Source organism: Macaca thibetana, chromosome 4 (assembly GCF_024542745.1).
Source record: "Macaca thibetana thibetana isolate TM-01 chromosome 4, ASM2454274v1, whole genome shotgun sequence".
NCBI lineage: Eukaryota > Metazoa > Chordata > Mammalia > Primates > Cercopithecidae > Macaca > Macaca thibetana.
Genome location: NC_065581.1, coordinates 137,723,054 through 137,745,721, shown reverse-complemented (window position 1 = coordinate 137,745,721; position 22,668 = coordinate 137,723,054). Strand labels below are relative to the sequence as shown.

Here is a 22,668-nt window from a genome sequence, read left to right as displayed (position 1 = left end):
TTACCTAGCAGGTTTTTTTTCCAGTAGGCTGACTTTCACTATTGAATTGAGCTAATTAGATATTCTTTAAGCTTCTTTCTTGAAGCAGAAAGTTGTATTACAACTGGATCACATATATTTTCTAGTACACCTTTGCACATTATTATAAATCCTAGTATTTCCATCTTCAGCTATTTAATATTTTCCATGAAATTTGTTAAAGTCTTTTTATGAGAGGGAAGCTTCAAAAGCCATTTGTGATGTATTTTGTAGTCGCAATGTAGCCTGGGAAACTTCTGGAAGGTTTTTGTTGATAAATAGTTTTATCTAATACATTATAAACAAGCCTAACCTTGTATTTAGGTTCTGACACAGTATTCTGACACTGAAGAGGCTGGAAAATTTAAGTATACTAAATATTAGCTAATACATCAATTTCCTCTACATTTTCACCCTATCCAGGAAAAAAAAAAAAAAAAAAAGCAAAGTCAGGTAATCAAATAGCATGACTTCCTCTTCCATTCTCCAATAAAAGCCCTGCCACAATCTCAATCTTCAGCTCTGGCACAATGGCTTTTCTTCCTTCCTGGGTTTGTGTACTAGTTGGTTACTTTTCTGCTGCTTTAGCAGGGACTTCCAATCTCTCAGATTTAGAGCCCCCTCTGTGGAAGGAGAGTCCTGGTCAGCTCAGTGACTACAGGGTGGAGAACAGCGTGTACATTATTAATCCGTGGGTATACCTTGAGAGAATGGGGATGTATAAAATCCTGTTGAACCAGACGGCCAGGTATTTTGCAAAATTTGCACCAGAAAATGAACAAAATATTTTATGGGGATTGCCTCTGCAGTATGGCTGGCAATATAAGACAGGTAAGAATGACTCTTGTTTTCATTGTAATGATCTAGCAGTAGACCTAAGAAGTGTTTGGGAAATTATACTCTGTATATACCCTACCATGTTTTTAAAAATTGATTCTTTTACTTTTTTTTTTTTTTTTTTTTTTTTTTTTTTTGAGACAGAGTCTAGCTCTGTCGCCCAGGCTGGAGTGCAGTGGCCAGATCTCAGCTCACTGCAAGCTCCGCCTCCCGGGTTTATGCCATCCTCCTGCCTCAGCCTCCCGAGTAGCTGGGACTACAGGCGCCCGCCACCTCGCCCGGCTAGTTTTTTGTATTTTTTTTTTTTTAGTAGAGACGGGGTTTCACCGTGTTAACCAGGATGGTCTTGATCTCCTGACCTTGTGATCCGCCCGTCTTGGCCTCCCAAAGTGCTGGGATTACAGGCTTGAGCCACCGCGCCCCGCCGTAAAAATTGATTCTTTATCTTGCTCTCTTTTCCCTTATAGTATTTGTTTTTCTACCTATCCTTCTCCTTATTCATAAATCCTTCTTTTGTGGGTTTTGCGTTATTATTAGAAAGTTCAATGAGGCATAAGACATAGTTATCACCTGTGAAAAGACATCACATCTCATCTATTGAGCATTTCACAAATATTTATTGAAATTCTACTAAGTGCCACACTCCTTTCTAAGCAATGAGATGAACCGAACAGTCAAGGGGATATAAAAGTGATGTCAAATTAGTTTGAAATTCTTAGAGTTCTAATTATGATAAGAGGTTATAAAGAATCATCACATTGTGCATGAGGATCTTTCTCTGTAAAACATTTGCTTCCTCTTGGAAATAAAGTACCTTACAGTGTATAGACAGAAGTTACGTTTTGGGATAAAATATGCATGAATTGAAAGATACTTTTGTTCTGGTTGATAGAAGCTCATGAGAAAGAGTGGTGCCTGTTTCCCAGTCCACACTGATAACACAGCCAATAAAGAAAATATTGTGTGTGAGAGAGAGGTTAAGAAAAGAGTAATTTCATTTGGAAGAAAAGCAATGATTATTTTCTAATATTTACATAATGCATATTACAGTTGAAACACTTTTGGTGCTTTTTCTCACCTCACATCGCAACCATATAAAGTAGTTAATATTATTATCCCCATGTTGTAGATGAGAAAACTAAGGCATTAGAGGTTATTTAGATAAAGTAAAGCTAGTGAGTGGTGGAGCAGGGGTTTGTTTTCACTCTCAATCATCTCTTTTTATGTGTATGCATATTGCTTCATAGTTTCGATTAGGAGGTAGAGGAGGAAATAGAAGAGAGAATCCTTACAAAAGCAAATAATATTTAGGACCTATAATTCAAAAGTAGAAAACAGTGTTGTTGTTAAGGAAAAGAAAAGAAATTTATTGGGGTCTAAAAAATAAAAGATAGAAAAGAATGATGGGAATACCAACATATATCATTCAGAAATAAATGCTTTTGTATCTACAAACAAAATCTATGTGGTTAAGCAGTAGTTACAGCCAGTTCCAAAATGTGTATAATAAATACAACTGTGCATCCTCTCTCCTCCAGGCAGATTAGCTGATCCAACCCGACAGACAAACTGTGGCTATGAATCTGGAGATCACATGTGCGTCTCTGTGGACAGTTGGTGGGCTGGTATGTTCGTTTAAGTGGCAAAATAGATATTAACCTTTCCTGAAAGAAAGCATTCAAATCTAAAATCTTAGGGACAGAGACAGAACTAAAACAACCTTGTTCCTATTTTAAAAAGGAATCTATTTCACCATGTACCTTATGGTCTTTAGGTCACATTAAGAGATTTAACAACCACAACGTCAATAATGATTCCTTAGGACATATTCAGCTTTTCACAGAATGACAAAAATAAGATTCTACAAAAGCAATGGCCTCTGAGGGGCCAGTTCTGGCAGTTAGGTGGGAGGTCCAACTGATAACAAAGAATCTCCAGAATAAGGAACGATGAGAATTGAGACATCAAGACAAATGATGCTTTTTCATTTTGCTCAGACCAGATGTGGTTAATATTGAAACCCATAAACATGCCAGAGATTAATACCTACTGCAATTCATTATACCAATCAGTAATCTCAGGCTTTAATCATATACTTTAATGCTAAAATAACCAGAAGGTATTTTCTAATTCTTTCGTTTAATTTTATGCTTTAGTAATGAAAACAATTTATACCACAAATCCTTAGAGGTATTTCCCAATAGTTAGAAACATGACTACATTAAATTTCACTTTTTCAGAGCGACACACATCATATGTATCCTTAAGCATTTTCCTCTTACTACCCCTAATTGTTCTTTTAAAAGACCCACAATAGTAGTGGCCACAGAACTAGAATTCAGAGTTTGTTATTCTTAGATTGGTTTAGTAGTTTGGAGGATTAGCTAGCTACACTGTGGCATAGGACTCCATTCACAAATGCCTGTCTAGGATGAAATATTCTACGTCACTGATTTCTAGTGGAAATCAGTATAAGCCTAATATCCAACTAATGAAAATGTCTGAGTCTGCTGGAATAGGTTATACATAGGTAAAATTTTTAAAAATGTAAAAATAGTCTTCTTTGATTGTCAGTCCAATTATCCAATGATCTATTGTCAAAACTTACCCAAAATTTTTGCTTTAAAGGCATAAAATAAGATAAAAATGTAGTTATATCATGGTTACAAATTAAACTTACATATATAAAATAGAAAACATTCATTTACCAAAGCTATAATCATGTTAAAATATTTTAGAGAAAACTACAAATACAATTCACAATAAAACCGTAATAAGAGGTTTTGTACCATTCTGAGGAAAAGTTGATAACTTTCTTCCATTTCTACTTAACACTTTGAAAAGTGACTATTATGAAATCCATTAAAATTACTTCTTGTTTTAAAATATCATAGTCAACTACTTTAGCCAACATGTTATATATTTATGATTATGGGGTTATTAACAGAAACACAATCAAAGTTATGTATTTGACCCTTAGGGGGATTTTTGCTCAATATTTTTTTCCTAGTGTTTAGCTTTTATCATGTTTCTGGGTCTGTGAATTTTTTTAATGACTTATACCTTCCTTAAAAATATCCTCTTTGAAATTTGTTAGTGCTTGTGGTAATAATAAATCTTTTGTTCTTACAGATTTGAATTATTTTCTGTCTTCATTACCCTTCCTTGCTGCGGTTGATTCTGGTATAATGGGGATATCATCAGACGAAGTCAGGCTTTTGCCCCCACCCAAGAATGAGAGGAAGTTTTGTTATGATGTTTCCAGCTGTCGTTCATCCTTCCTTGTGACAATGAACAAGTGGAACACCTTTTACCAGGTTCCTTCTTTATAATCTTAGGAGATAGGAAGAGAATTTATTTTGTCATATCATTTCATCTAGGATTCTTTTGTGCATTGCATAATATTTTCCTTAGTATGCAAATGTAAATTGTTATGGATGATATATTAAAAATATATTGTATAGTAGAGTGCTATGAGTAATTAATATCTACTGCCTCAATACAGCATTAACATAAATCTATCCATTCTTCTTGCCTCAAATACATTATAAAAAATGGTGAGCATACAGGATATTTGGCTGAATGGTGAAGAGGCTATTCTGATTAATTGAATCTTCATGTCCACTAGGATATTAGAAGAAATTTGACTAAAATCAATGAAGAAAAGATATATTTACTAGTACTTTAGTAGATTATTGCATTAGTTCAGATCTAATGAAATATTTTAATAAGATATTTTTGTTACTCATGATTTTATGGTAATTTTAGCAGTGTTAATAGGAAAAAATAAAGACCTTATGGTCTGTATAAAATATAAAGTCTGAAAATACTTGAGGTTCAATACTTACAGATGCATATGCTATTATTAAAACTAATGATGTTTTTGTGTTCTTTAACGAGTGTTAAGCATTAAGGCCATATACATATTTTTACTTAGAAATAAAATTCTTCTTTTATGTAGAATATTGCTAAATTATATATCTGAACATGACTAAATTTCAGGGAGAAGTATTGTATAGTTGCTTAAATATTAATACATTTGACTTCTTTACCTTAGTATTTGCAGTCACCTTTTAGTAAGTTTGATGATCTGTTGAAGTACTTATGGGCTGCACATACTTCAACCTTGGCAGATACAATCAAAAGTTTTGAAGACAGGTAAGAATGTATCTTTAAAGTATCTTTATTTAATATGCTAAATAATTCTGGGCATTATTTATATATTTTTCTTCTTCTTCTAGAGTATTTTTCAATCTTTATATTAAATAATAAGCCTAACCATTGGAGATTATAATGAGGATGTGTAAATATTTTAACATGATCAGGCTTAAAAAGGTGTTTTATGAAGAAAGGGAAAATTTTGAGAAAAAAAGCCTTGCATGAAGAAACAAACAAACAAGCAACAGGCAACACATTTTCCTAATTGTACAAGACAAAATAAAATATAAATATGTAGATGACCTTTATTATTTAATCATAGACACTGTTACAAGAAAAACTGTAGACAGATAAATGTAGCAGAGTTCACTTAAGCAATGAATGATTCATTAATCAGTATCATCCTGAACCAGTAGAGGTTCAGAGAGCTTCACCCAGTGATGTGGGCAGGCAGTATTTATAGACAGAAAAAGAAAGTGACATATAGAAACACTTTGATTGGTTACAGCTCAGCATTTGCCTTATTTGGACATAGTGTGATGAGAAATTTGCCTTATATAGGCATGGTTTGATCAGTTGGCAGCCTGTGATTGGCTGAAGCTCAGCTGCCATGATTTGATGAGACTCATATTTGTTACAAGAAAATACTCTTAAGTTCGGTTGCAGTTTGTTTACAAACTACATTAAGTTGCAGCTTGCTACATATGGTGGCAATTTTAGACCAAATTTAATTTAACAATTCCCCACCTTTTGGTCTGCCTCTCAATTTTGAGAGGTTGACCAAAACCTTGGACATTGACACCACTCTCTGTCACTTTCATCATTGATTGATTTGGTATCAGTATGGAATTCACAGTTCACACATCAGGACAGTTGACTGGTTATTTATGTTCTCTTTATGTTTTCATTATTCTAATTTTAGTGAGACCATTTGACATAGAATGAATAGCTGCATAAGAGGATTTAAGACTCTGGGGAGGTTAAGGTGTGCCAGGGAGACTATTACGATGGCCATCAGGAGGCTAATACTAAGAGACTGAAGGAGCCTCCATCCATCAATTGAACCAACACAAATCAAATATATAAATAATAAGCCAGGATAAAAATCTACTTGTTTTAACCAATTAGCTTGTTTGCTGATTTCTTACAACTGAGCTTCTACTCTACCTGATGAATTTATTTAAGTACAGCAGGGATTGTTAGCTAGTGCACATATTCCTCCCTAAAGGTAGTCCAAAGCAAGCCGGTTACCTAATATGCCTTTAGCAAGAAAATCTAAAGAAGTTTGCTGGACAATTATAGCGTTTGCAGTAGAATCAGCTATAGTAACTAATGCATGAGACATATTTCTAAGCATAACCTCCTTTACATTTATACAAAGCCAGAGAAGGAATTTTCTACCCAACAATACCCATTAAGAAGAATTCATACCTGCTGGTTAACCCCTCTTTATTCCATAGTTCAAATTAAGAGTTACAGACCAATATCAAGTTTCCAATTAGTTATGGAGTGACAGGAGTACCCTTGGAATCCCTTAATTGCCAGTGGCTCCTTATTTTGCAATTATTGAGACATGGATTTGCCCACATATATGGTTGGTTGTTAAATCCTCCACAAATAAAAACATATTCTGGAAGAACCCTACAGATAGTCTCCTGTTTGAGATGCCTTGTGCATTATGAGTCAGCATTATGAGTCAGCATTAGTAATATTTGTCTAAGGCCTCATTTTTTAATCATTGTATGGTTAGAAGATACTAACAACTAAAGGATTAGGGTTATAAATTTGCCTACAAACGTCGAATTATCTTCCTTTTGTTTTTCAAATTCAATTCTGGCTTAATTTAACTACCAAACTCTCATTATAGGTTTTGCCTACTGTTAGATTTAAACAGGCAGTCTGAATATTTCAGTCTAAAAGTCTAGCTGTTTAGAAAGAACTAGATATTGCACATGGAATATCAGTGAAATTTCTTACAGGATGAACCAGAGTATCTCTAAGATCATGTGAGGATTTAGGTTTAACATGACATATGCAATACTCAGTTAAGTTCCATGCAGAAGTAATTGATTATGAAATCTTCATTATCATATTACATTGCCATGTATAAACAGAAAAGAAACATGGGCCAAAAAGGAAAGGGGGAAAAGACTTCATGTTGACAGAGGAGAAAAGACTTTATTCATGATTTTGGGAAAGCTGTCTACATCAAGGATGCCATCTTCTTCTGGGGGGGAAAAAAACGTCCCTAGTAAGCTTTACCTAGTGGTCTCCAGTGGGTGTACAGTCCCAAGGGTCTGGAGGGGTTCTCTCAAGTTGAGAAATGTGGATCCAAGACTCAAATCCCTGAAGTTGGGCTGCAAAAAAGAGCTTGGTGTGGTCCCTTCTGATGGAGTTCAAGGGCAGTCTTTCTTTGGTGTCATTTCCAAAAGAACTGATCTCTAGGTTTTAGATCATGAATGATCTGGTTGTTATCAGTTGGTGGGCCACAAAGGGCTTCTTTCATCTGGTGAAAATATGCTTTGGCAAAATGCATTGAAGCCTCACAATTTTGAGTCATATCAGAATTTAGAAAAACATGAGATATATGAGGTTTTATTATTAGAGACATAGGCCTTCCAATAACTATTTCACAGAGTCAATCTGTCTTTTCCTACAGGAGTGGATTTGATTGCTATCAATCAGTAGGACCTTTGACCAATGCAATCCAACAAATTCTGTTAGCTTTGTCTGATGCCACTGTGTTTCTAATACCTTTTTAAACTGTTTTACAACTTTTCTGGTAAAATGAGTACCTATATTGCTAGAGATGTTTCCAGGAATGCCCCATAAAGACACTTTCCAATAACCTTTTCACTATTATTATAGCATTAGCCTTCCTGCAGAGAAAAACACCTATAAAACCAGAAAATATGCACTGAAGGTGACAAATGAATTAAATATATTTGTCTGTGTTCAAATGATCCAGCATGTGCCAAAAAAGTATCACTTGAGGTTTTTATTATATTACCAGCATTATCAGTTTAACAAACCAAATATTAGTGATAAGAATAGTCACTCCACCAATATTTTCCTCATTTCAGAATAGTCACTCCACCAATATTTTCCTCATAATTTGGATTATTTTATCTCTTCCTTGATGAGTATAAAGCTTTTAATAATGGAAGTTTTTAGGACCCAGGAAGGACTAGGAGGCCATCTGTGCATTCCATGAGTCCATATTTAACATTGAATTTATATATATTTTTAATATATTTATTATATATTATATATTATAAATTAAAATTTTAATTTTTTAAAAAATATTTTTTTAAAAGTCAGTTTTGACTGGCACACCCAGCACTTTGGGAGCCCAACGTGGGCGGATCATGAGGTCAGGAGTTCCAGACCAGCCTGGCCAATATGGGAAACCCCGTCTCTACTAAAAATACAGAAATTAGTCAGGCATGGTGCCGCATGCCTGTAGTACCAGCTACTGGGGAGGCTGAGGCAGAAGAATTGCTTGAACTCGGGGGCAGAGGTTGCAGTGAGCTGAGATTGCGCCACTGTACTCCAGAGACTGGGGACTGGGTGACAGAGTGAGACTCCATCTCAAAAAAAAAAAAAGTCAGTTTTGTATTTCCAAATCAGGTCGATAGCTTGCTTACTAAATGGGTTATCATAGGTAATTTGACTTGAGTCAATCTCATGATATTTGTTCAAATTGCTTATCTAAACAACTTCACTTCTGGCTGACATAGCATGAAAATCTGCCAAAGCATTTTCTTAGTAATCAATTAATTCTTGTTTGACTTGATGTTGGTTAGAAGTTTTATGAATCAATCAGTCTCTTTGTAACAGTTCTGGGAATTCTCATTCGGTCCAATGGGATGATCAGATTTCTAGGAATTTCATAAAATTTCTGGAACATATATTAATAACATATCCATACAAATACAACTTACAGAAAGTTTAACATTACTTATTATTTGATAATGCTTTCCATATTATTTATCAAATAGGCCCAATTACTTTAATATCTCTCTTTTTATAAGGAGGGCTATCTTTTTGAGATGTTCCAAAGGCCCACCTGCAAAGTCCCAAAGTTAATTTGAGGTCAATAAAAACACTTGATTTAGAATTTCATTTTTTGGAAGCTTGCCAAAAATATCAAAGATTTAAAATACTTGATAAAATAGGATCACAGATCACTTCTAAATATTAATAGTCATCCATTTTAACCAGAGTGATAATTTAAAGATTTTAAAGGCAAACACAGAAAAATTACAGTTATAGAAAAACCTTCGATCTTTTTTAGAGAGGACTCAGTTGTTTACGTGATCAAAAAACCAAATGAAGACAACATGACGCACAGGAAATTATCTTAGTAAATTGCAGAATCTTTGTTTTCTAGGACAATTACTTCAAGGGTAAAGAAAAACTTTTCACAATGTCCTACTAAGAACAGACCAATACTCCAAGAAAACCTTGGCTTAACACAAGGAAACAAATTCTAATTTTGCATCAGTGTACCTTTGATATTAATGCTCGATTTTTAGAAAAACATAGAAATAATTCTCTTCTAATTTTAGCCAACTTGATCAACACAAATTTTTTCACAAGATTTATATTTCACAAACCTTTTATAACTTTCTTATACATTCAATTTTTGTCCTATACTTCTTCTCTTCTCATTTTGGAACAACAGGTCATTCTATACCAGGATAAAATTTGCTCTTCTGTTTCTTGAACAAAACAAAACATCCTCATATATTATAGCTTTTCTTACCAAAAGCACATTTTACCTGTCTACTTGCATATAGCTTTGTTTTCTTTATTTCTAACTATTTCAGTTATATATAATTAAGAATCTTAACTCCTATTAACCTTAATTTCTAGTGAACACTAGGAAACAAGCAATTGTGAACTGTTGTACCAGTAATCTGTAGACTAATATATCTATGAATTATACTTTCCAGACGCGTGTGTTTTCTCCTGGTGAATTTCTCAGTGTGGCACAAAATACGTTTATTAACCACCCCAAATACCTTTGGTCCCTCTGCAATAAAAAACTGTAGAAGAGGCAAAATATTATCTCTATTGAAGACTAAGCTTTGATTTTTTAAAATCTTGCCCAAATTCCTACCTAAGGGGTCTGGGGAGTCATGCCCTATGAACCATAATTTGTCATCAGATGGGTTTTATTTAACCCTATGTATCATAACTTACTTTCCAACATGACTATGGCATATGTGACAAAGAAGAAAAACAAAATATTTTACCCCAAAACATGTTTCTTTGCCATGTTTTGAAATGGCTTGCAAAGCTGTCCTTCCTGGGGGAAATTTGCATTTGTAAAGAATCTCTGTTAACATAGCTAGATCTTTTTCTTCCAGGCCCTCCCAGTCCTGAAGAGATTAACTGAGAGTCTAGCACTTTTTATAGGTCTGAATAGGAAATATTTGTCATCTATTTTCTCTAAAGCAGCCACTATGAGACATCAAAAGTACCATAGTCGTCACATTCTTTTATTTTAACTTGAATATTTTCATTAATCCCAGGTCTTTAGACAAACTCAAACAATTGTTGAACCAGAAAATGTTTAAATTTTCCTATAGCCTGGATCCACCCCCACCCCCCTATTTCAAATCGTCCCGCCTTTCTGGACCAAACAAATGTATTTCTCAAATGTATTTTATTGATGTCTCATGCTTCTCTAAAACGTATAAACCAAGCTGCACCCCAGCCACCTTGGGCACATGTTTTTGGGACCTCCTGAGGGCTATGTCATGGGCCATGGTCACTCTTATTTGTCTCAGAATAAATCCCTTCAAATATTTTACAAAGTTTGACTCTCTTTGCTGACACTATTTTTCAGGTTTTTTTCTTTTTGGGCCTGAGAATTAAATTGTTGTTTGTATAGACTTCCCTCAGCCTCAACTTTCCATTCTCGATGATAAGGCTGTTAAGAAAAAAATTTTGGTATACAAAGGACATCTTTCACACGGAAATTTTATCTTGCTTATGTCCATTTAACTTACCTGTTTTTAACAATTATGTTTGAATGGCTCATAAAAATCAAATGTTAATCAGCTAGTGATTTGCTTATTTTTTTGTCTGACAAATTTTGTAATATAGAGATGACATAAGCTTATTTTTTTCTACCAGGTTTACTGTAGTAATGTAAACATGCAAAGCATTTGGGTTAGTTCTTGTTTTTCTGAAATAATACTTAAATTATATAGGCACTTATTTTCCTTGAGTCAATTAAATACAGCTCTTTCATAATTTAAGTTTGGCACTATCATAAGGAAATAGAAAAATATCACATATATATCATGCATACAGACATATATAAACATATAGACCAAAACAGATCTTACTGAGATGGGAGAGCTCCCTGGACCCCTTTGCAGGACCCATAACAGGGGTGTGGCTTGCTTACTTGGCCACCATGTTCAAATGCCCTGTGGGATGGGGTACATGCAGGTGAGTGGGTGCCAGGGCTGGAGGCTGGGGCAAGTGCTTTTGGGCTCTGGCCTAATGGTACCATCTAGGGGTGTGTTACAATTAATGCTCTTTCAGTAGTTACAGTCCATGGATGATTAAGTGTTAACCAGCTCAGTGAAAAGTCAGGACAGACTTTTACATTCTGCCCTCTTGGTACCCGGGTACTTGTCCAGTGTTCAGGAAGAATTAGGTCACATGGACCTGAAGGATGGTGAATGCAGAGATTTTATAGAGTGATGGAGGCCGCTGTCAGTGGGATAAATGGGGAGCTGGAAAGGGGATGAAGTGGGAAGATAACAACTCCTCTCTGACTATCCTGCTGCCTTTTCAATGTACAAATGTTTCTTCTCTTCTTCTCTGCCACACCACTCTGCTCCTCTGCCAGTGGAGTTTGGGGTTTTTATGGGTATGGGATGGGGTACATGGAGGGCCACAGTAGTTTTGGAAAAAGCAACATTTGGGTGGGAAAACAGAGACATGAAGTTCTCATTTAGGGCCATGGGCCCAGGCTTATCGGTGGGGACTTTGCTGGGGAACTGCCCTCTTCTACCCAGCATTTCTCTGCCTCCTGTCCATATTATTATGATTTTATTCTAAAAGTTTTAGTCATGTGCCAGGTACACTCATTAATTTATTAAAGAATATCTGGATCCAAAATTGTCTTTTTCTGGCCAATGAAGCAGGCTGTGTGCCCATACGGCCAAAACCCTCCTTTACGTGTGTGTGTGTGTGTGTGTGTGTGTGTGTGTGTTAGTGAGAGAGAGAAGAAAAAGAAAAAACTTTTGGAAGTGTTCACTTACAAGTTTCTGAATAGTTCCTTCGTTTTTTCCTTAGCTCTCTCTAAATTTGCATTTCCAAAGGAATGTCTCTTACATAAGGTCAGGTAGAAAATTTACATTTCAGAGATAAAGAGCTTAGACTTGAAGTTTAAATAACATCATTTGCCTAAACCAAGAAATAAGGGTATAGGTAAAGGCCCAGTTAAGGCACAATGGCCATGAAAAGTACCTTAAACAAAGGCAAGGCTTGTTATGTAGATTTAAAACAATGCCTTTTTCATTGTAAGTTTCTAGTGACCTAGTCCTCCTTTTGTTGCCAGTGTAGAAAAGGAGACAGTCTTACAAATTGAGATTTTCCTTACAGATGTGATTTTTCCATATTAGTCAAGAATTTTTTATGTCCATACTCAGCACAGAAACTTTTAATCTTATAGTCACAGATTAATTAATATTTTAGGTCAGTTTGTTTTCACAATTGAATGACAGACCAATAAGTAGTTGTTTTTCCAAGAAAGAGTTTTGGGGTATAGTAAAGATTATGACAGCAAGAAAGAGGTAAACAGAATTGGCAGCACGGATAACGAGCAGGGGTTTTAAAAGCACAGTTTCAGTTCACTGAGAAGCCACCATGGGAGAAGCAGGATCAAACTGAAAAAACAGAGAGGGCTAATTCTTACAAATGTTTTTCTGAAAATGATCAAAGTGTCAATTAGACAGGATTGAACACAGGGACTTTCCAGATTTGATACGAACCCTCCCCTCCCCCAAAATCCACCATTCAGAGTTTTTCTTTCTGAGGGAATGGCTGATTATTACGCCGAAAGTGAGAGCTTTGTGGTTTCTTCTGGTGGGGAAACAGTACAGACAGAGGGAGTGGATTCGTCAGATGGCTGGTGTAAAAATAGACAGTTATTTTTTTTTTTACAACGGCTTGGCTGTTTACAATAAAAGCAGACATCTCAATGCACAAATTTCTTCAGTTTGGGCCCCTCTTGGTTTGGGTTTTAAAATAGGTGTGAATAAGTCTTTTTTGTCCTTGGAGCCGTTGTAACTATGAAGACAAGCACCTGTTTGCATTTTGTAAGGAGTTTTCTCACTGTGGCCGCTGTAATTCTAACTGTTGGTAAGATTCACCCATTTCTCTAGAAAAGCATAACTTCTGGGTCCATAGTTCATTTTATTTTATTTTATTTTATTTTATTTTTAATTTTTTTAACATTAAATTGGCTGAAGTTCCAGATGGAGGAGTTCCAGAATCTTTGCATCCAGATGAAATCATGATTTTCTATTTTTTGGTAACGAGACCTACCTATTGAACACAGTCCAGTTTCTGTCTGACCCAGTCAGACACCTGAGGCCTCCCTATAGGACCCACTCCTGTTTCTGTAATGACTTTTAAATATGGTCCAGATCAAAAAAATGCTCAAATGAATTCAAAGAGCTTAAAACACAAGTTCATGGAGTTTGAATCTAAGAAAGAACTCATCCATAACCCCAGTTGCTGTAAGAGTGTAAGTTTGGCACTATCATAAGGAAATAGAAAAATATCACATATATATCATGCATACAGACATACATGAACATATAGACCAAAACAGATCTTATTGAGATGAGAGAGCTCCCTGGACCACTTTGCAGGACTTGTAGCAAGGGTGTGGCTTGCTTACTTGGCCACCATGTTCAAATGCCCTGTGGGACGGGGAGCATGCAGGTGAGTGGGTGCAGGGGTTCAGTGAGCACAATGAGCCCTGGAAAGGACCTTTGCTTGGTTACTTGGTGCTTCTGGGGGTTGCTGGAGGTCTATTTTGTTTTGGTGTCTCTATTCATGTTAGTAGCTTTCCTCAGGTATCCGGTAATACTTGACTGTCTACTCAAATTTAAAAAGAATCACTTAGAAGACCTTACTGTGTGAGTGGAAATTTTCAACTAAGAACATATCTCTCAAGTAATCTTGCTGGGTTGTTTAGGTAACCTTTTAAATATTGACACTGTCGTAGAAAAAAAATGGGTTCTTGTCACACAACCAGGAAAAGTCAGGCACAGACGCTTTGAAGGGTGAGGGGAGTGGAATTTATGGGGCAAAAAGGAAAAAGGAAAAATTATTCTCAGCAAACCAAGAGAGAGTCCTGCTAGCAGGTTTCCTACCTCACAGTTTGAACACCAGGCCACCACTCCAGCTGAAAAGAGCAGGCTCCTCCCCTGTGTAAGGTGCAAATTCCCTGTGGCTCCACCCCATGCCACCAGTGAGTATGTGGGCATGCTCAGACAAGGCCCTGGGCAGGTTTCCTTATCTGCACAAAAGCATCTGATGTAAACACTTGTGGGGCAGGTTGGAGATTCTCTGGGGTCCCCTTTTTATCTACCTAGGCATTTGGCTGTCTCAACACTATGGTTCCAATAACTTCAAGTCTTTTCTCTTGAGCTCACCCAGTTTCCAGAAGAGACACTTTCACTCACCTGCTTCAGAAGTCAAGGCGTGACTGCTAGTATTATTGAAAGTCAAGAGAGAATGAAGAAGCAAGGGGAGGGCGTCTTTGCATTCAGTATATCATTTCCACTTACATCCCCTGTATCCAAGGTGGTGTTCCTACCTTCAACCATGATTAGTTCACACAGTGCAACGACCCTCTGTTCTACCCCTTCCAGGGCAAGCAGTGGTAGTTTCCTACTATTTGAAATCTGGAAGGAAATCTTTGTATATGATTGCTTCTTTAAAGTCTTTTAATCTCCCTGATTTTAGCAATCTCCTTTCACCCAGAGAGTATTACTCAGACTTAAATCGAGGAGAATTCTACAAATTATATTAGCATTATTCTTCTGTTTTCCTCTCTGGTTGCTTAAAATTTAGTTTTCTTGATTCTATTAAATCTTTTCAACTAGTTCTTTTCAATTTCCAGCTTCCAAAATCTTGTTGTTTCCCACATGTTCTGATTTTATTTCTTCTGTCATTTTAATGGAGATTTGGTAGGTTGTAAAAGTACAAGTATTTGTTAAAAACAGCATTTTTACTAAAAAACTCTTTTACCTAAAAATTCCCTTCTATTATCTCTTTAATTGGGATCAGTTCAGAATATAATAAAATATTGTGTTATGGATAAATTTATATATAGGTGCACTATTAATAAAGCAAAAAATACATATTTTCTATTAATTCACTTCACTGAAAGTTTAATAATAGTTCCTCAGGCAATTTGAATAGTTTCAAAGCCTTATATTGGTGAAAGGTAAATCTTTTAATATGATTATTATGGAAGATTTCAAATGCCCACTTATGTGCTCTGATTTGTTAATCTACCTATTTATGAGGTCTGGTTTGTCAAGGTCTATGAATTCATATTACAAGATTCAAGGCTAATGATTGTTCCTTGAAATGAAGTAATAGTGTACAAATTAAGACGCTTTGCTTTGAAGTTACACAGACCTGAGTTTTAAATCCTGACTCTTTTGACCTAGGAATTCAAACTGGGAGAAACTCAATTTTCTTATTTTTAAAATAGCAATAACAATAGTATATGCCACATAGTGCAATTTTGAGGATTAATTAAGAAATTCATAAGTTATGCTTAATGTACTACTGGCATATGAGAAATATTCAATATAAAGTAACTATTATCACCAGGACAAAAAGCAGTAGTAAAGAACATGGGTTTCAAAGGCAGATAGATTGACAGGGTTTAAAACAGGGCCCTGCAATTTACTATGTGTGTGGCCCTGAGTTAAGTTAGCTCTGTTTGAAAGAAAGCAGCCCAATCAACAACCACTAAACCTCAGTGTTGTACAACTGTGTTTATTGCTCAGATGTCTGGGGTTTAGATAAGCAGCTCTGCTGGTCTTTCCTGGGTTCACTCTCATGTTGGCTGATTTTGATTGGCTGCAGCAAGGATGACTGGGGAAGCTCAGCTCTGTTCCCTGACTCATTCTACATCAGACAAGCCTGGTTGTTTTCCATAGTGATGGCAGAATTGCAAGAAAGAATAACCAAATTGTGAAAATGCATTTCAAGTTTATGCTATGACAAACTAGTTAATATTATATTTTTTATGTCAAGTTACATGACTGAGTCAGGAGTGGGAATTTCCGCCTATCACCTAATGTAGGAAGAACCAGTACTGAAAGTTACAAAGCAGAAGACAGAATTGTAGGGATTGGTAAAGAAATGGGGCCATGGTTGCAATCTATTACATGCTGTGAAATAACTCTAAAAGCTCATCAGTTACTTTCTTTAGGTAAATATATATTAAGGAGTATTTACTTGAGACAATACTGAGTATTTTGTAGCTTGCATATACTCAGATATAACTCTGTGGCTCTGTATCCTCAGATTGGCTGACTTACGTATACCTGTGCTTCTACTTTATGTGAACTATTTCAAGTGTACTTTAATTCTTTCTTTAGTGACTACATTCTATCTGATCATTAGGTGAACTGACCAACAAATCATTCAACTGATGCATTTGAAGAGTTTATTGAATTTCTTCACTGCTCTTGTGATTTCTGTGTATTGAACTGGTGCCCTCATCCCATCTCTCCCAGTGATTCTGACTTACTTCCAATCTGTTTAGTACATTGTTACTGGAGCTCTGTGGCCCTTGTTCAAAATCTTTATGACTTCACATTTCCTTTCATCTTTACTTGGTGGGTGACTGTAACGTATCAAGGGGAATTGAATCCAGACCAAACACTTCTGTTATCAACAATCCAACTCTGCCCACCCTACCACTTCCAAGTATAGAGCAGGGAGGATCCCACAAGCATGGGAGTCAAACAGACAACGGGTATTATCTGTGTTATGTTATAGTTTATTTAATCTCAACAAGCATAATGCAAGCACCTTCTGTTTAATGTATCCTTTCTATGTTGCTGTCAAAATAAAATCAGATAATCTAATTTCTAGACATTATAATAGAAATAACTAGAGAAAAAAATCTTCAAATATGTGAATGATATGATGTTATGGGAATATAGAAGAGAAGAAAGTGGTAGATTCCACCTCAGGTGGGCTGGAAAGCTTTGTGAGGAACATAATATCTATGATGAGACTTGAAACAGAATGTACCTGGTGAACCACATGGTGAGTATACAATGTACCTGGTGAACCACATGGTGAGTACCTGGTGAACCACATGGTGAGTCTCAGGGAAAACAAGTCTGTTTGCAAAACTACAAGTTGTTCAGCATGATTAAACAGCTGACAGAAACAGAAGATGTGACTTTTATAGTTTTAAAACTACTGAATATACCTTTAATCTTTCCATTGTAATTATTTGTCCCCATTTCTTAGGCGAAGCTAAACTTTCTCACCTATTATGGGGAAAAATAGTTACAGAGGCTTTTGTAATAATTACAGAGTCTTTTCTAACAATTACAAAGGCTTTTTTTCTACCCGAGGCTTCCTGTGGTAGAAAATGCCAATTATTTAGAAATTAGATAGTAAAAATCAGACATCTTTTTTTCTACAAAGCTCAATGTTTCTAGGATTCCATGGCTTCAAGAAATCAACAGTTTCACAAAGGATATTTGAGTCTAGCAAAAATTTTGCTTTAGACCTTTGATATTTATCTCTACACTGGCAAAGAGTATGATTTTAAAATGCCTTACTTTTGGTTATTAGGTGGTATTCAAGTATAATGTGCTGAATTAAAGAAGATAAAATGCAATGTAAAATGTAAACAATTAATGAGATGATTCTTCCTAGATTTAGAAGTTTAATGAGCCATCTTCACACCTCCTGAGGGATGGAATAAAGTCATCACATTATCAATCCTATTTTCTAAATTATAAAATTATGAATTTAGTTTGTTGGCAGGAACCAATTTTTTCTGAAGGTAATGAGGTTGAAATTCTGAGGTGACTAATTATAATTAAGTACTTTTCCATTTGTCTTTTAGATATGATTATTATTCTAAAACAGAAGCACATTTTGAGAGAAGTTGGGTACTGGCTGTGGATTATTTAGCTGCAGTCCGCTTTCCTACAACCTTGATAAGAACATCTAAGTTCCAGAAGGGCCTGCCACCGCGAATTCTTCTTAATACTGATGTAGCCCCTTTCATCAGTGACTTTACTGCTTTTCAGAATGTAGTCCTGTTTATTCTAAATGTGCTTGGCAATGTGGATAAATCTACAGGTAAGACCCTTAAAAGAATACTTTTAAAAATCAATATTATGTTGAAAAAGTAGAGGAAGAAATAATAATTAAATCAGTGATATAAACATTACAGCACTCCAAAAATAAAGTTATGATTTCCTGTGGGTATCCATTCTATTCCTTTAGCAATAATCACTCTTGATATCTAGAACCATTTAATGAGCACACATTTTAATCCTCTTACATATGGCCTGTCCTTTCATCTGGAGACCATGTTGAAACTTGAAGTTGGCAAACCAACTGAAACACTCTTTTTTTTGTTCTACATACTGATATATATTCCTTATTTTGATCATCAGATCTTTTTTTTAAAACAAACAAACAAACAACAAAAAAAAAACTTTCTACTTTGCTCTTAAAGAAAATGAAGACATTTCAAAAGAAAACCTGCCATGATTAATGAAATTACTAGCAATTTGGCTTACCTGAGTTCCCTTGATCCAGTACTATTAGTCATGGAAGAAGGGTTTTATTCCAGCCCTTCAAATGCTGGATCTTCTAGTGAGTAAAAAAAAAAAAAAACAGAGGATTCTTTATCTACCAGTTTGAAAGTGACTGTATCATTCCCATTTGCCATGCATGCACTGAAGCATTGAGCCAAACTTAAAACATAATTATATTATTAATGTTTTTCAAAGCAAAAACATCGAGTCTGAAAGATAAAAATGGAGGAAATTAAACATGAATAAATTAAACCTATGTTGTAAAAAATCTCTGCATCAGTTAGAGTAACAAAAACATCCAAACACTTTATAGACTTCATACAATTGAAGTTTTTCCTTTGGTTCTAGTGTGGCATTCTCTGTCAGTAGGCAGCTTCCCTTCACACAGTGAGTGAGTAGCAGAGCAAGTCTCCTTCACTCTGTGAAAGTTTTTCTTGGAGCTTTTTCCCAAAAATGAGTTGATCCAATTTATTCTGTTTAATAGATGTTTAGTGTTATTATTAGTTATTGCCAATAATATAACAATGACATTTTATATATATCTTTTGTTACATAATGTATTATTTTACCACCAAATTCATAGAAAGAACATGAAATAAAGTTGGTAAGTCAGATATTGCCAAATGGTATTGCCAATAATGCAATGAACGACATGCCATGTTTACTTTTCTTTGTATAATTTATGATTTTACCCCTAAATTAGTAGAAAGGAAATGAAATAAAATTATGAGCCATATATTGCCAAAAAGTACTTTAAAAAATTTGCAAGAGTTTACATGTAATAATTTTGTATCTTTTACAGGTTATCTTTGTACAGAAAAATCTAATGTATCTAGAGGTCATTCGGAATCTAGCTCTAGAATTTACGGAAATAACTCCTGAAACATTTAACTTGAAACTTCAGGAAATGATTAATGAATTAAAAATGAAAAACTCTAACTTGACAATCAGTAATTTCAAAAAATTAATGTAATCATGACCATGTAGTTTTATTATTTCTGATGTTTTTGATTTATGCTTATTTGTTAAGATCTTGTACATGTATTAAAAACTTAAATGCATTCAAATTAAAAGTGATGATTTTGCTCATGATTTTAAAATTCATTAATAATTAAAATGTTTAAGATAAAAGTATATTGCATTATGCTACAAAAAAAAACTGAGAAATTAACAAACATATTAAACTTGTGTAGCTCTTTTGTTGTTATCCTATAATCAAATTTCATGACATTTAGACTAATATATATTGCTGATTTATAAACAAAATACAGATCATTTTGAAATAAAATACTGAAAGGCAGTTTAAATTTTTTAAGTTCATAAAATTGAACTGGAAAATAGAATACACTAACTCATGTGTCAGTTTTCTCTGTGTTTTTGCTGACCATAAGTTTACAGCAATTATACAATAGAGTTCCTCTCCTTTCACCCACACTTGACAATGAATTCATTATATGTAAAATGTATAATTAATGAGTGAGAATACACTGGCCAGGAGGTGGTGATTTCTAGAGCTGACATGGAGTTTTCATATGAAAGTTTTCCCAGGGTCTCATTCACAGACTAAATCTACCCACTAACTGTTGGAAAATGAAATTGGACAAATTGGTTTGAACAGATGGGTACTGGATTAGGAAAGATGTAGTTTAAATCTCAGCAATGGTTGGGCATGGTGGCTTATGCCTGTAATCCCAGCACTTTGGGAGGCTGAGGCGAGCAGATCACTTGAGGTCAGGAATTTGAGACCAGCCTGGCCAACATGGTGAAACTCCATCTCTACTACAAATACAAAAATTAGCTGGGCGTGGTGGTGTGTGCCTGTAATCCCGGCTACTTGGGAGGTTGGGGGAGAAGAATCACTTGAGCCCTGGAGGTAGCGGTTGCAGTGATGCCGAGATCGCACCACTGCACTCCAACCTGGGCAACAGAGTGACTCTGTCTCAAAAACAAACAAACAAACAAACAAAAAACTCAACTCTAGTTTGCCAGTTGAGTTGAGCTTGGGCCATTTTTCTAGCACTGTCTGTGCTTCAGTTTACTTATTGTTAGAATTAAGATTATAAAACCTACATTGCTAGATTATTTTGGGGAGTCAATAAAAGCATAAATATAAGGGTAGCTAGTGTAGAAAAAACTGGGTTCCTGTCACATGACCAGGAAAGATTAGAATTGCAGACACTTTGAAGGGGGAGGGGAAATGGAATTTACTGGTGAAAAGGAAAAAACTCAGCAAAACAGAGGGGTTCCTGTTAACAGGTCCCCATGTCACAGATTGAATCGCAGGTTACCACACAGGAACAGGAGAGGTCAGGCTCCTACCCGCTGCAAACAGCACGAACTTCCCAAGGCTCCACCCCGTCGCCCTAGCGCGCAGGCCGATCGGAGATTCTCCAGGACCAGCAGTTTGGTTTTTCAGCCTTTGAGCTGTTTTAGGCTTGAGAGTGGGGCTTCACCGGGGAAACCCTTGGTTGCCTCCTGTCTCTATCATTCCCCTGCTAAAGAAGTACATCTAACTGCCCTTAGAATAAGGACAAGGATAAGGATAAGGTTAAGGATAAAGACAGATCTTCACTGCTTCCTGCTGACAGGGGGTGCTATTTTGGGGAAATGGCAGTCAGAGCTCCCTCAGAGGCCTAAGGGTTCCTGGCAAAAGGAGCCATAGACAAAGGCTTTGGTTGCATGATTGTTTGGGGTTTGATGGTCTGAAGGTGAGAAGAGACAAACTGGGTTATTAGAAAACATACATAGAAATGGAATAAGGGAGGGGTAAGGACACCTCAAAAATCCTGAGGCCTTTTACCAGTTTGCCCAAGGAGAGGGGGTGTCAAAAAGCCTGACCAGTAATAAAAACTTTTACCCTTTTGTCAGCATGTTAGGCTTCTGTGTTCCCTTCCCCTGAGCCCAATTCTAAGCCAACCAGTTTAAGGTTTGAGAAGTTAACTCTTCCCATTTTGGAGGATGCATCTGAGGGGAGTGTCCTGTAGTTTGGAGACACAATTACCTATCAGTGAAAGGGATAGATGAAAATAAAGGAAAAAAGAAGGAATTTTTTCAGAGGAGTCCCAGGGGTTCAGAATGCATTCAAAAGGGATACAGACTAAAGATGAATGGCTACTCTCTAGAAAGAGGGGAGCAGGTGTCCCTGGTTCCTTTCTCTTCCTATCAAATACCCAGCGCATATAAGAGAGGGAAAATGAGGCGTTCCTCTTTCTCCCCTCTGTCCTTGTATACCCGAGTCCTGGTGACCACAGCAGGGTGCCACCCAGGGGTGTTAAAGTGACTTTCAACCATGTTAACTGGGTGGCCTAGGGGATGGGAGTATCTGCTCTTACCCCTGTATGCCTTATCACCCCTGCTGTCAGTAGCCTTGAATTCCCTAGACCTCATTTATGCCATGGATATTAGTGTGATCTTTATCCATGGAATGAGAAGCTAGGCTTAATTGGCAGGAATCAGTCATGCTCACCTCTGTTGTGCCTTTTAACTTCTGTTATCATCTGCTTCCAGATCCCTTAGATCCAGTTTTCTATTCTAGGGCTTTGATCCAAAGCTTGGAATTGAGTTTGGGACAGAAATGTGTCTCATGGGAGTTGCAAGGACTCCTTATCATAAGCTGAATGCTGAAGTGAAGCTGTGGAATTGAGTCTTCCTCCAACAAGGGAGAGAAAAGGACATCTTGTGACATGCCCAGATAACTGGTGGCTATAGTTATGCTTGCTAAGATTTCAGTGCATTGTGCTTGACTTTGGTTAGCTCCCTTTGTCTTACATTCCCAAAAAGGAAACCTCTGGGTTAT

The 22,668-nt window shown here is 36.1% G+C and overlaps 1 protein-coding gene across 1 annotated transcript; it reads left to right on the top strand.

Annotated features, from left to right (window-relative positions):
* The first annotated feature begins 536 nt into the window (after positions 1-536).
* On the top strand, positions 537-19,945 carry C4H6orf58 (chromosome 4 C6orf58 homolog). The gene is made up of 6 exons (XM_050788316.1): positions 537-849; positions 2,394-2,480; positions 3,988-4,172; positions 4,913-5,013; positions 18,170-18,408; positions 19,675-19,945. The coding sequence occupies exons 1-6, from the start codon at positions 549-551 to the stop codon at positions 19,752-19,754; spliced, it is 993 nt and encodes a 330-aa protein (XP_050644273.1). The 5' UTR covers positions 537-548; the 3' UTR covers positions 19,755-19,945.
* Positions 19,946-22,668: the final 2,723 nt, after the last annotated feature.

What these genes read in the sequence shown, in the direction of transcription:
- C4H6orf58 (XM_050788316.1), top strand. Translation starts at nt 549, where the DNA reads ATGGCTTTTCTTCCTTCCTGGGTTTGTGTACTAGTTGGTTACTTTTCT. An exon ending in ATCAAAAGTTTTGAAGACAG is followed by an intron (nt 5,014 to 18,169) that starts GTAAGAATGTAT and finishes TTTGTCTTTTAG; the next exon opens with ATATGATTATTATTCTAAAA. An exon ending in CAATGTGGATAAATCTACAG is followed by an intron (nt 18,409 to 19,674) that starts GTAAGACCCTTA and finishes TATCTTTTACAG; the next exon opens with GTTATCTTTGTACAGAAAAA.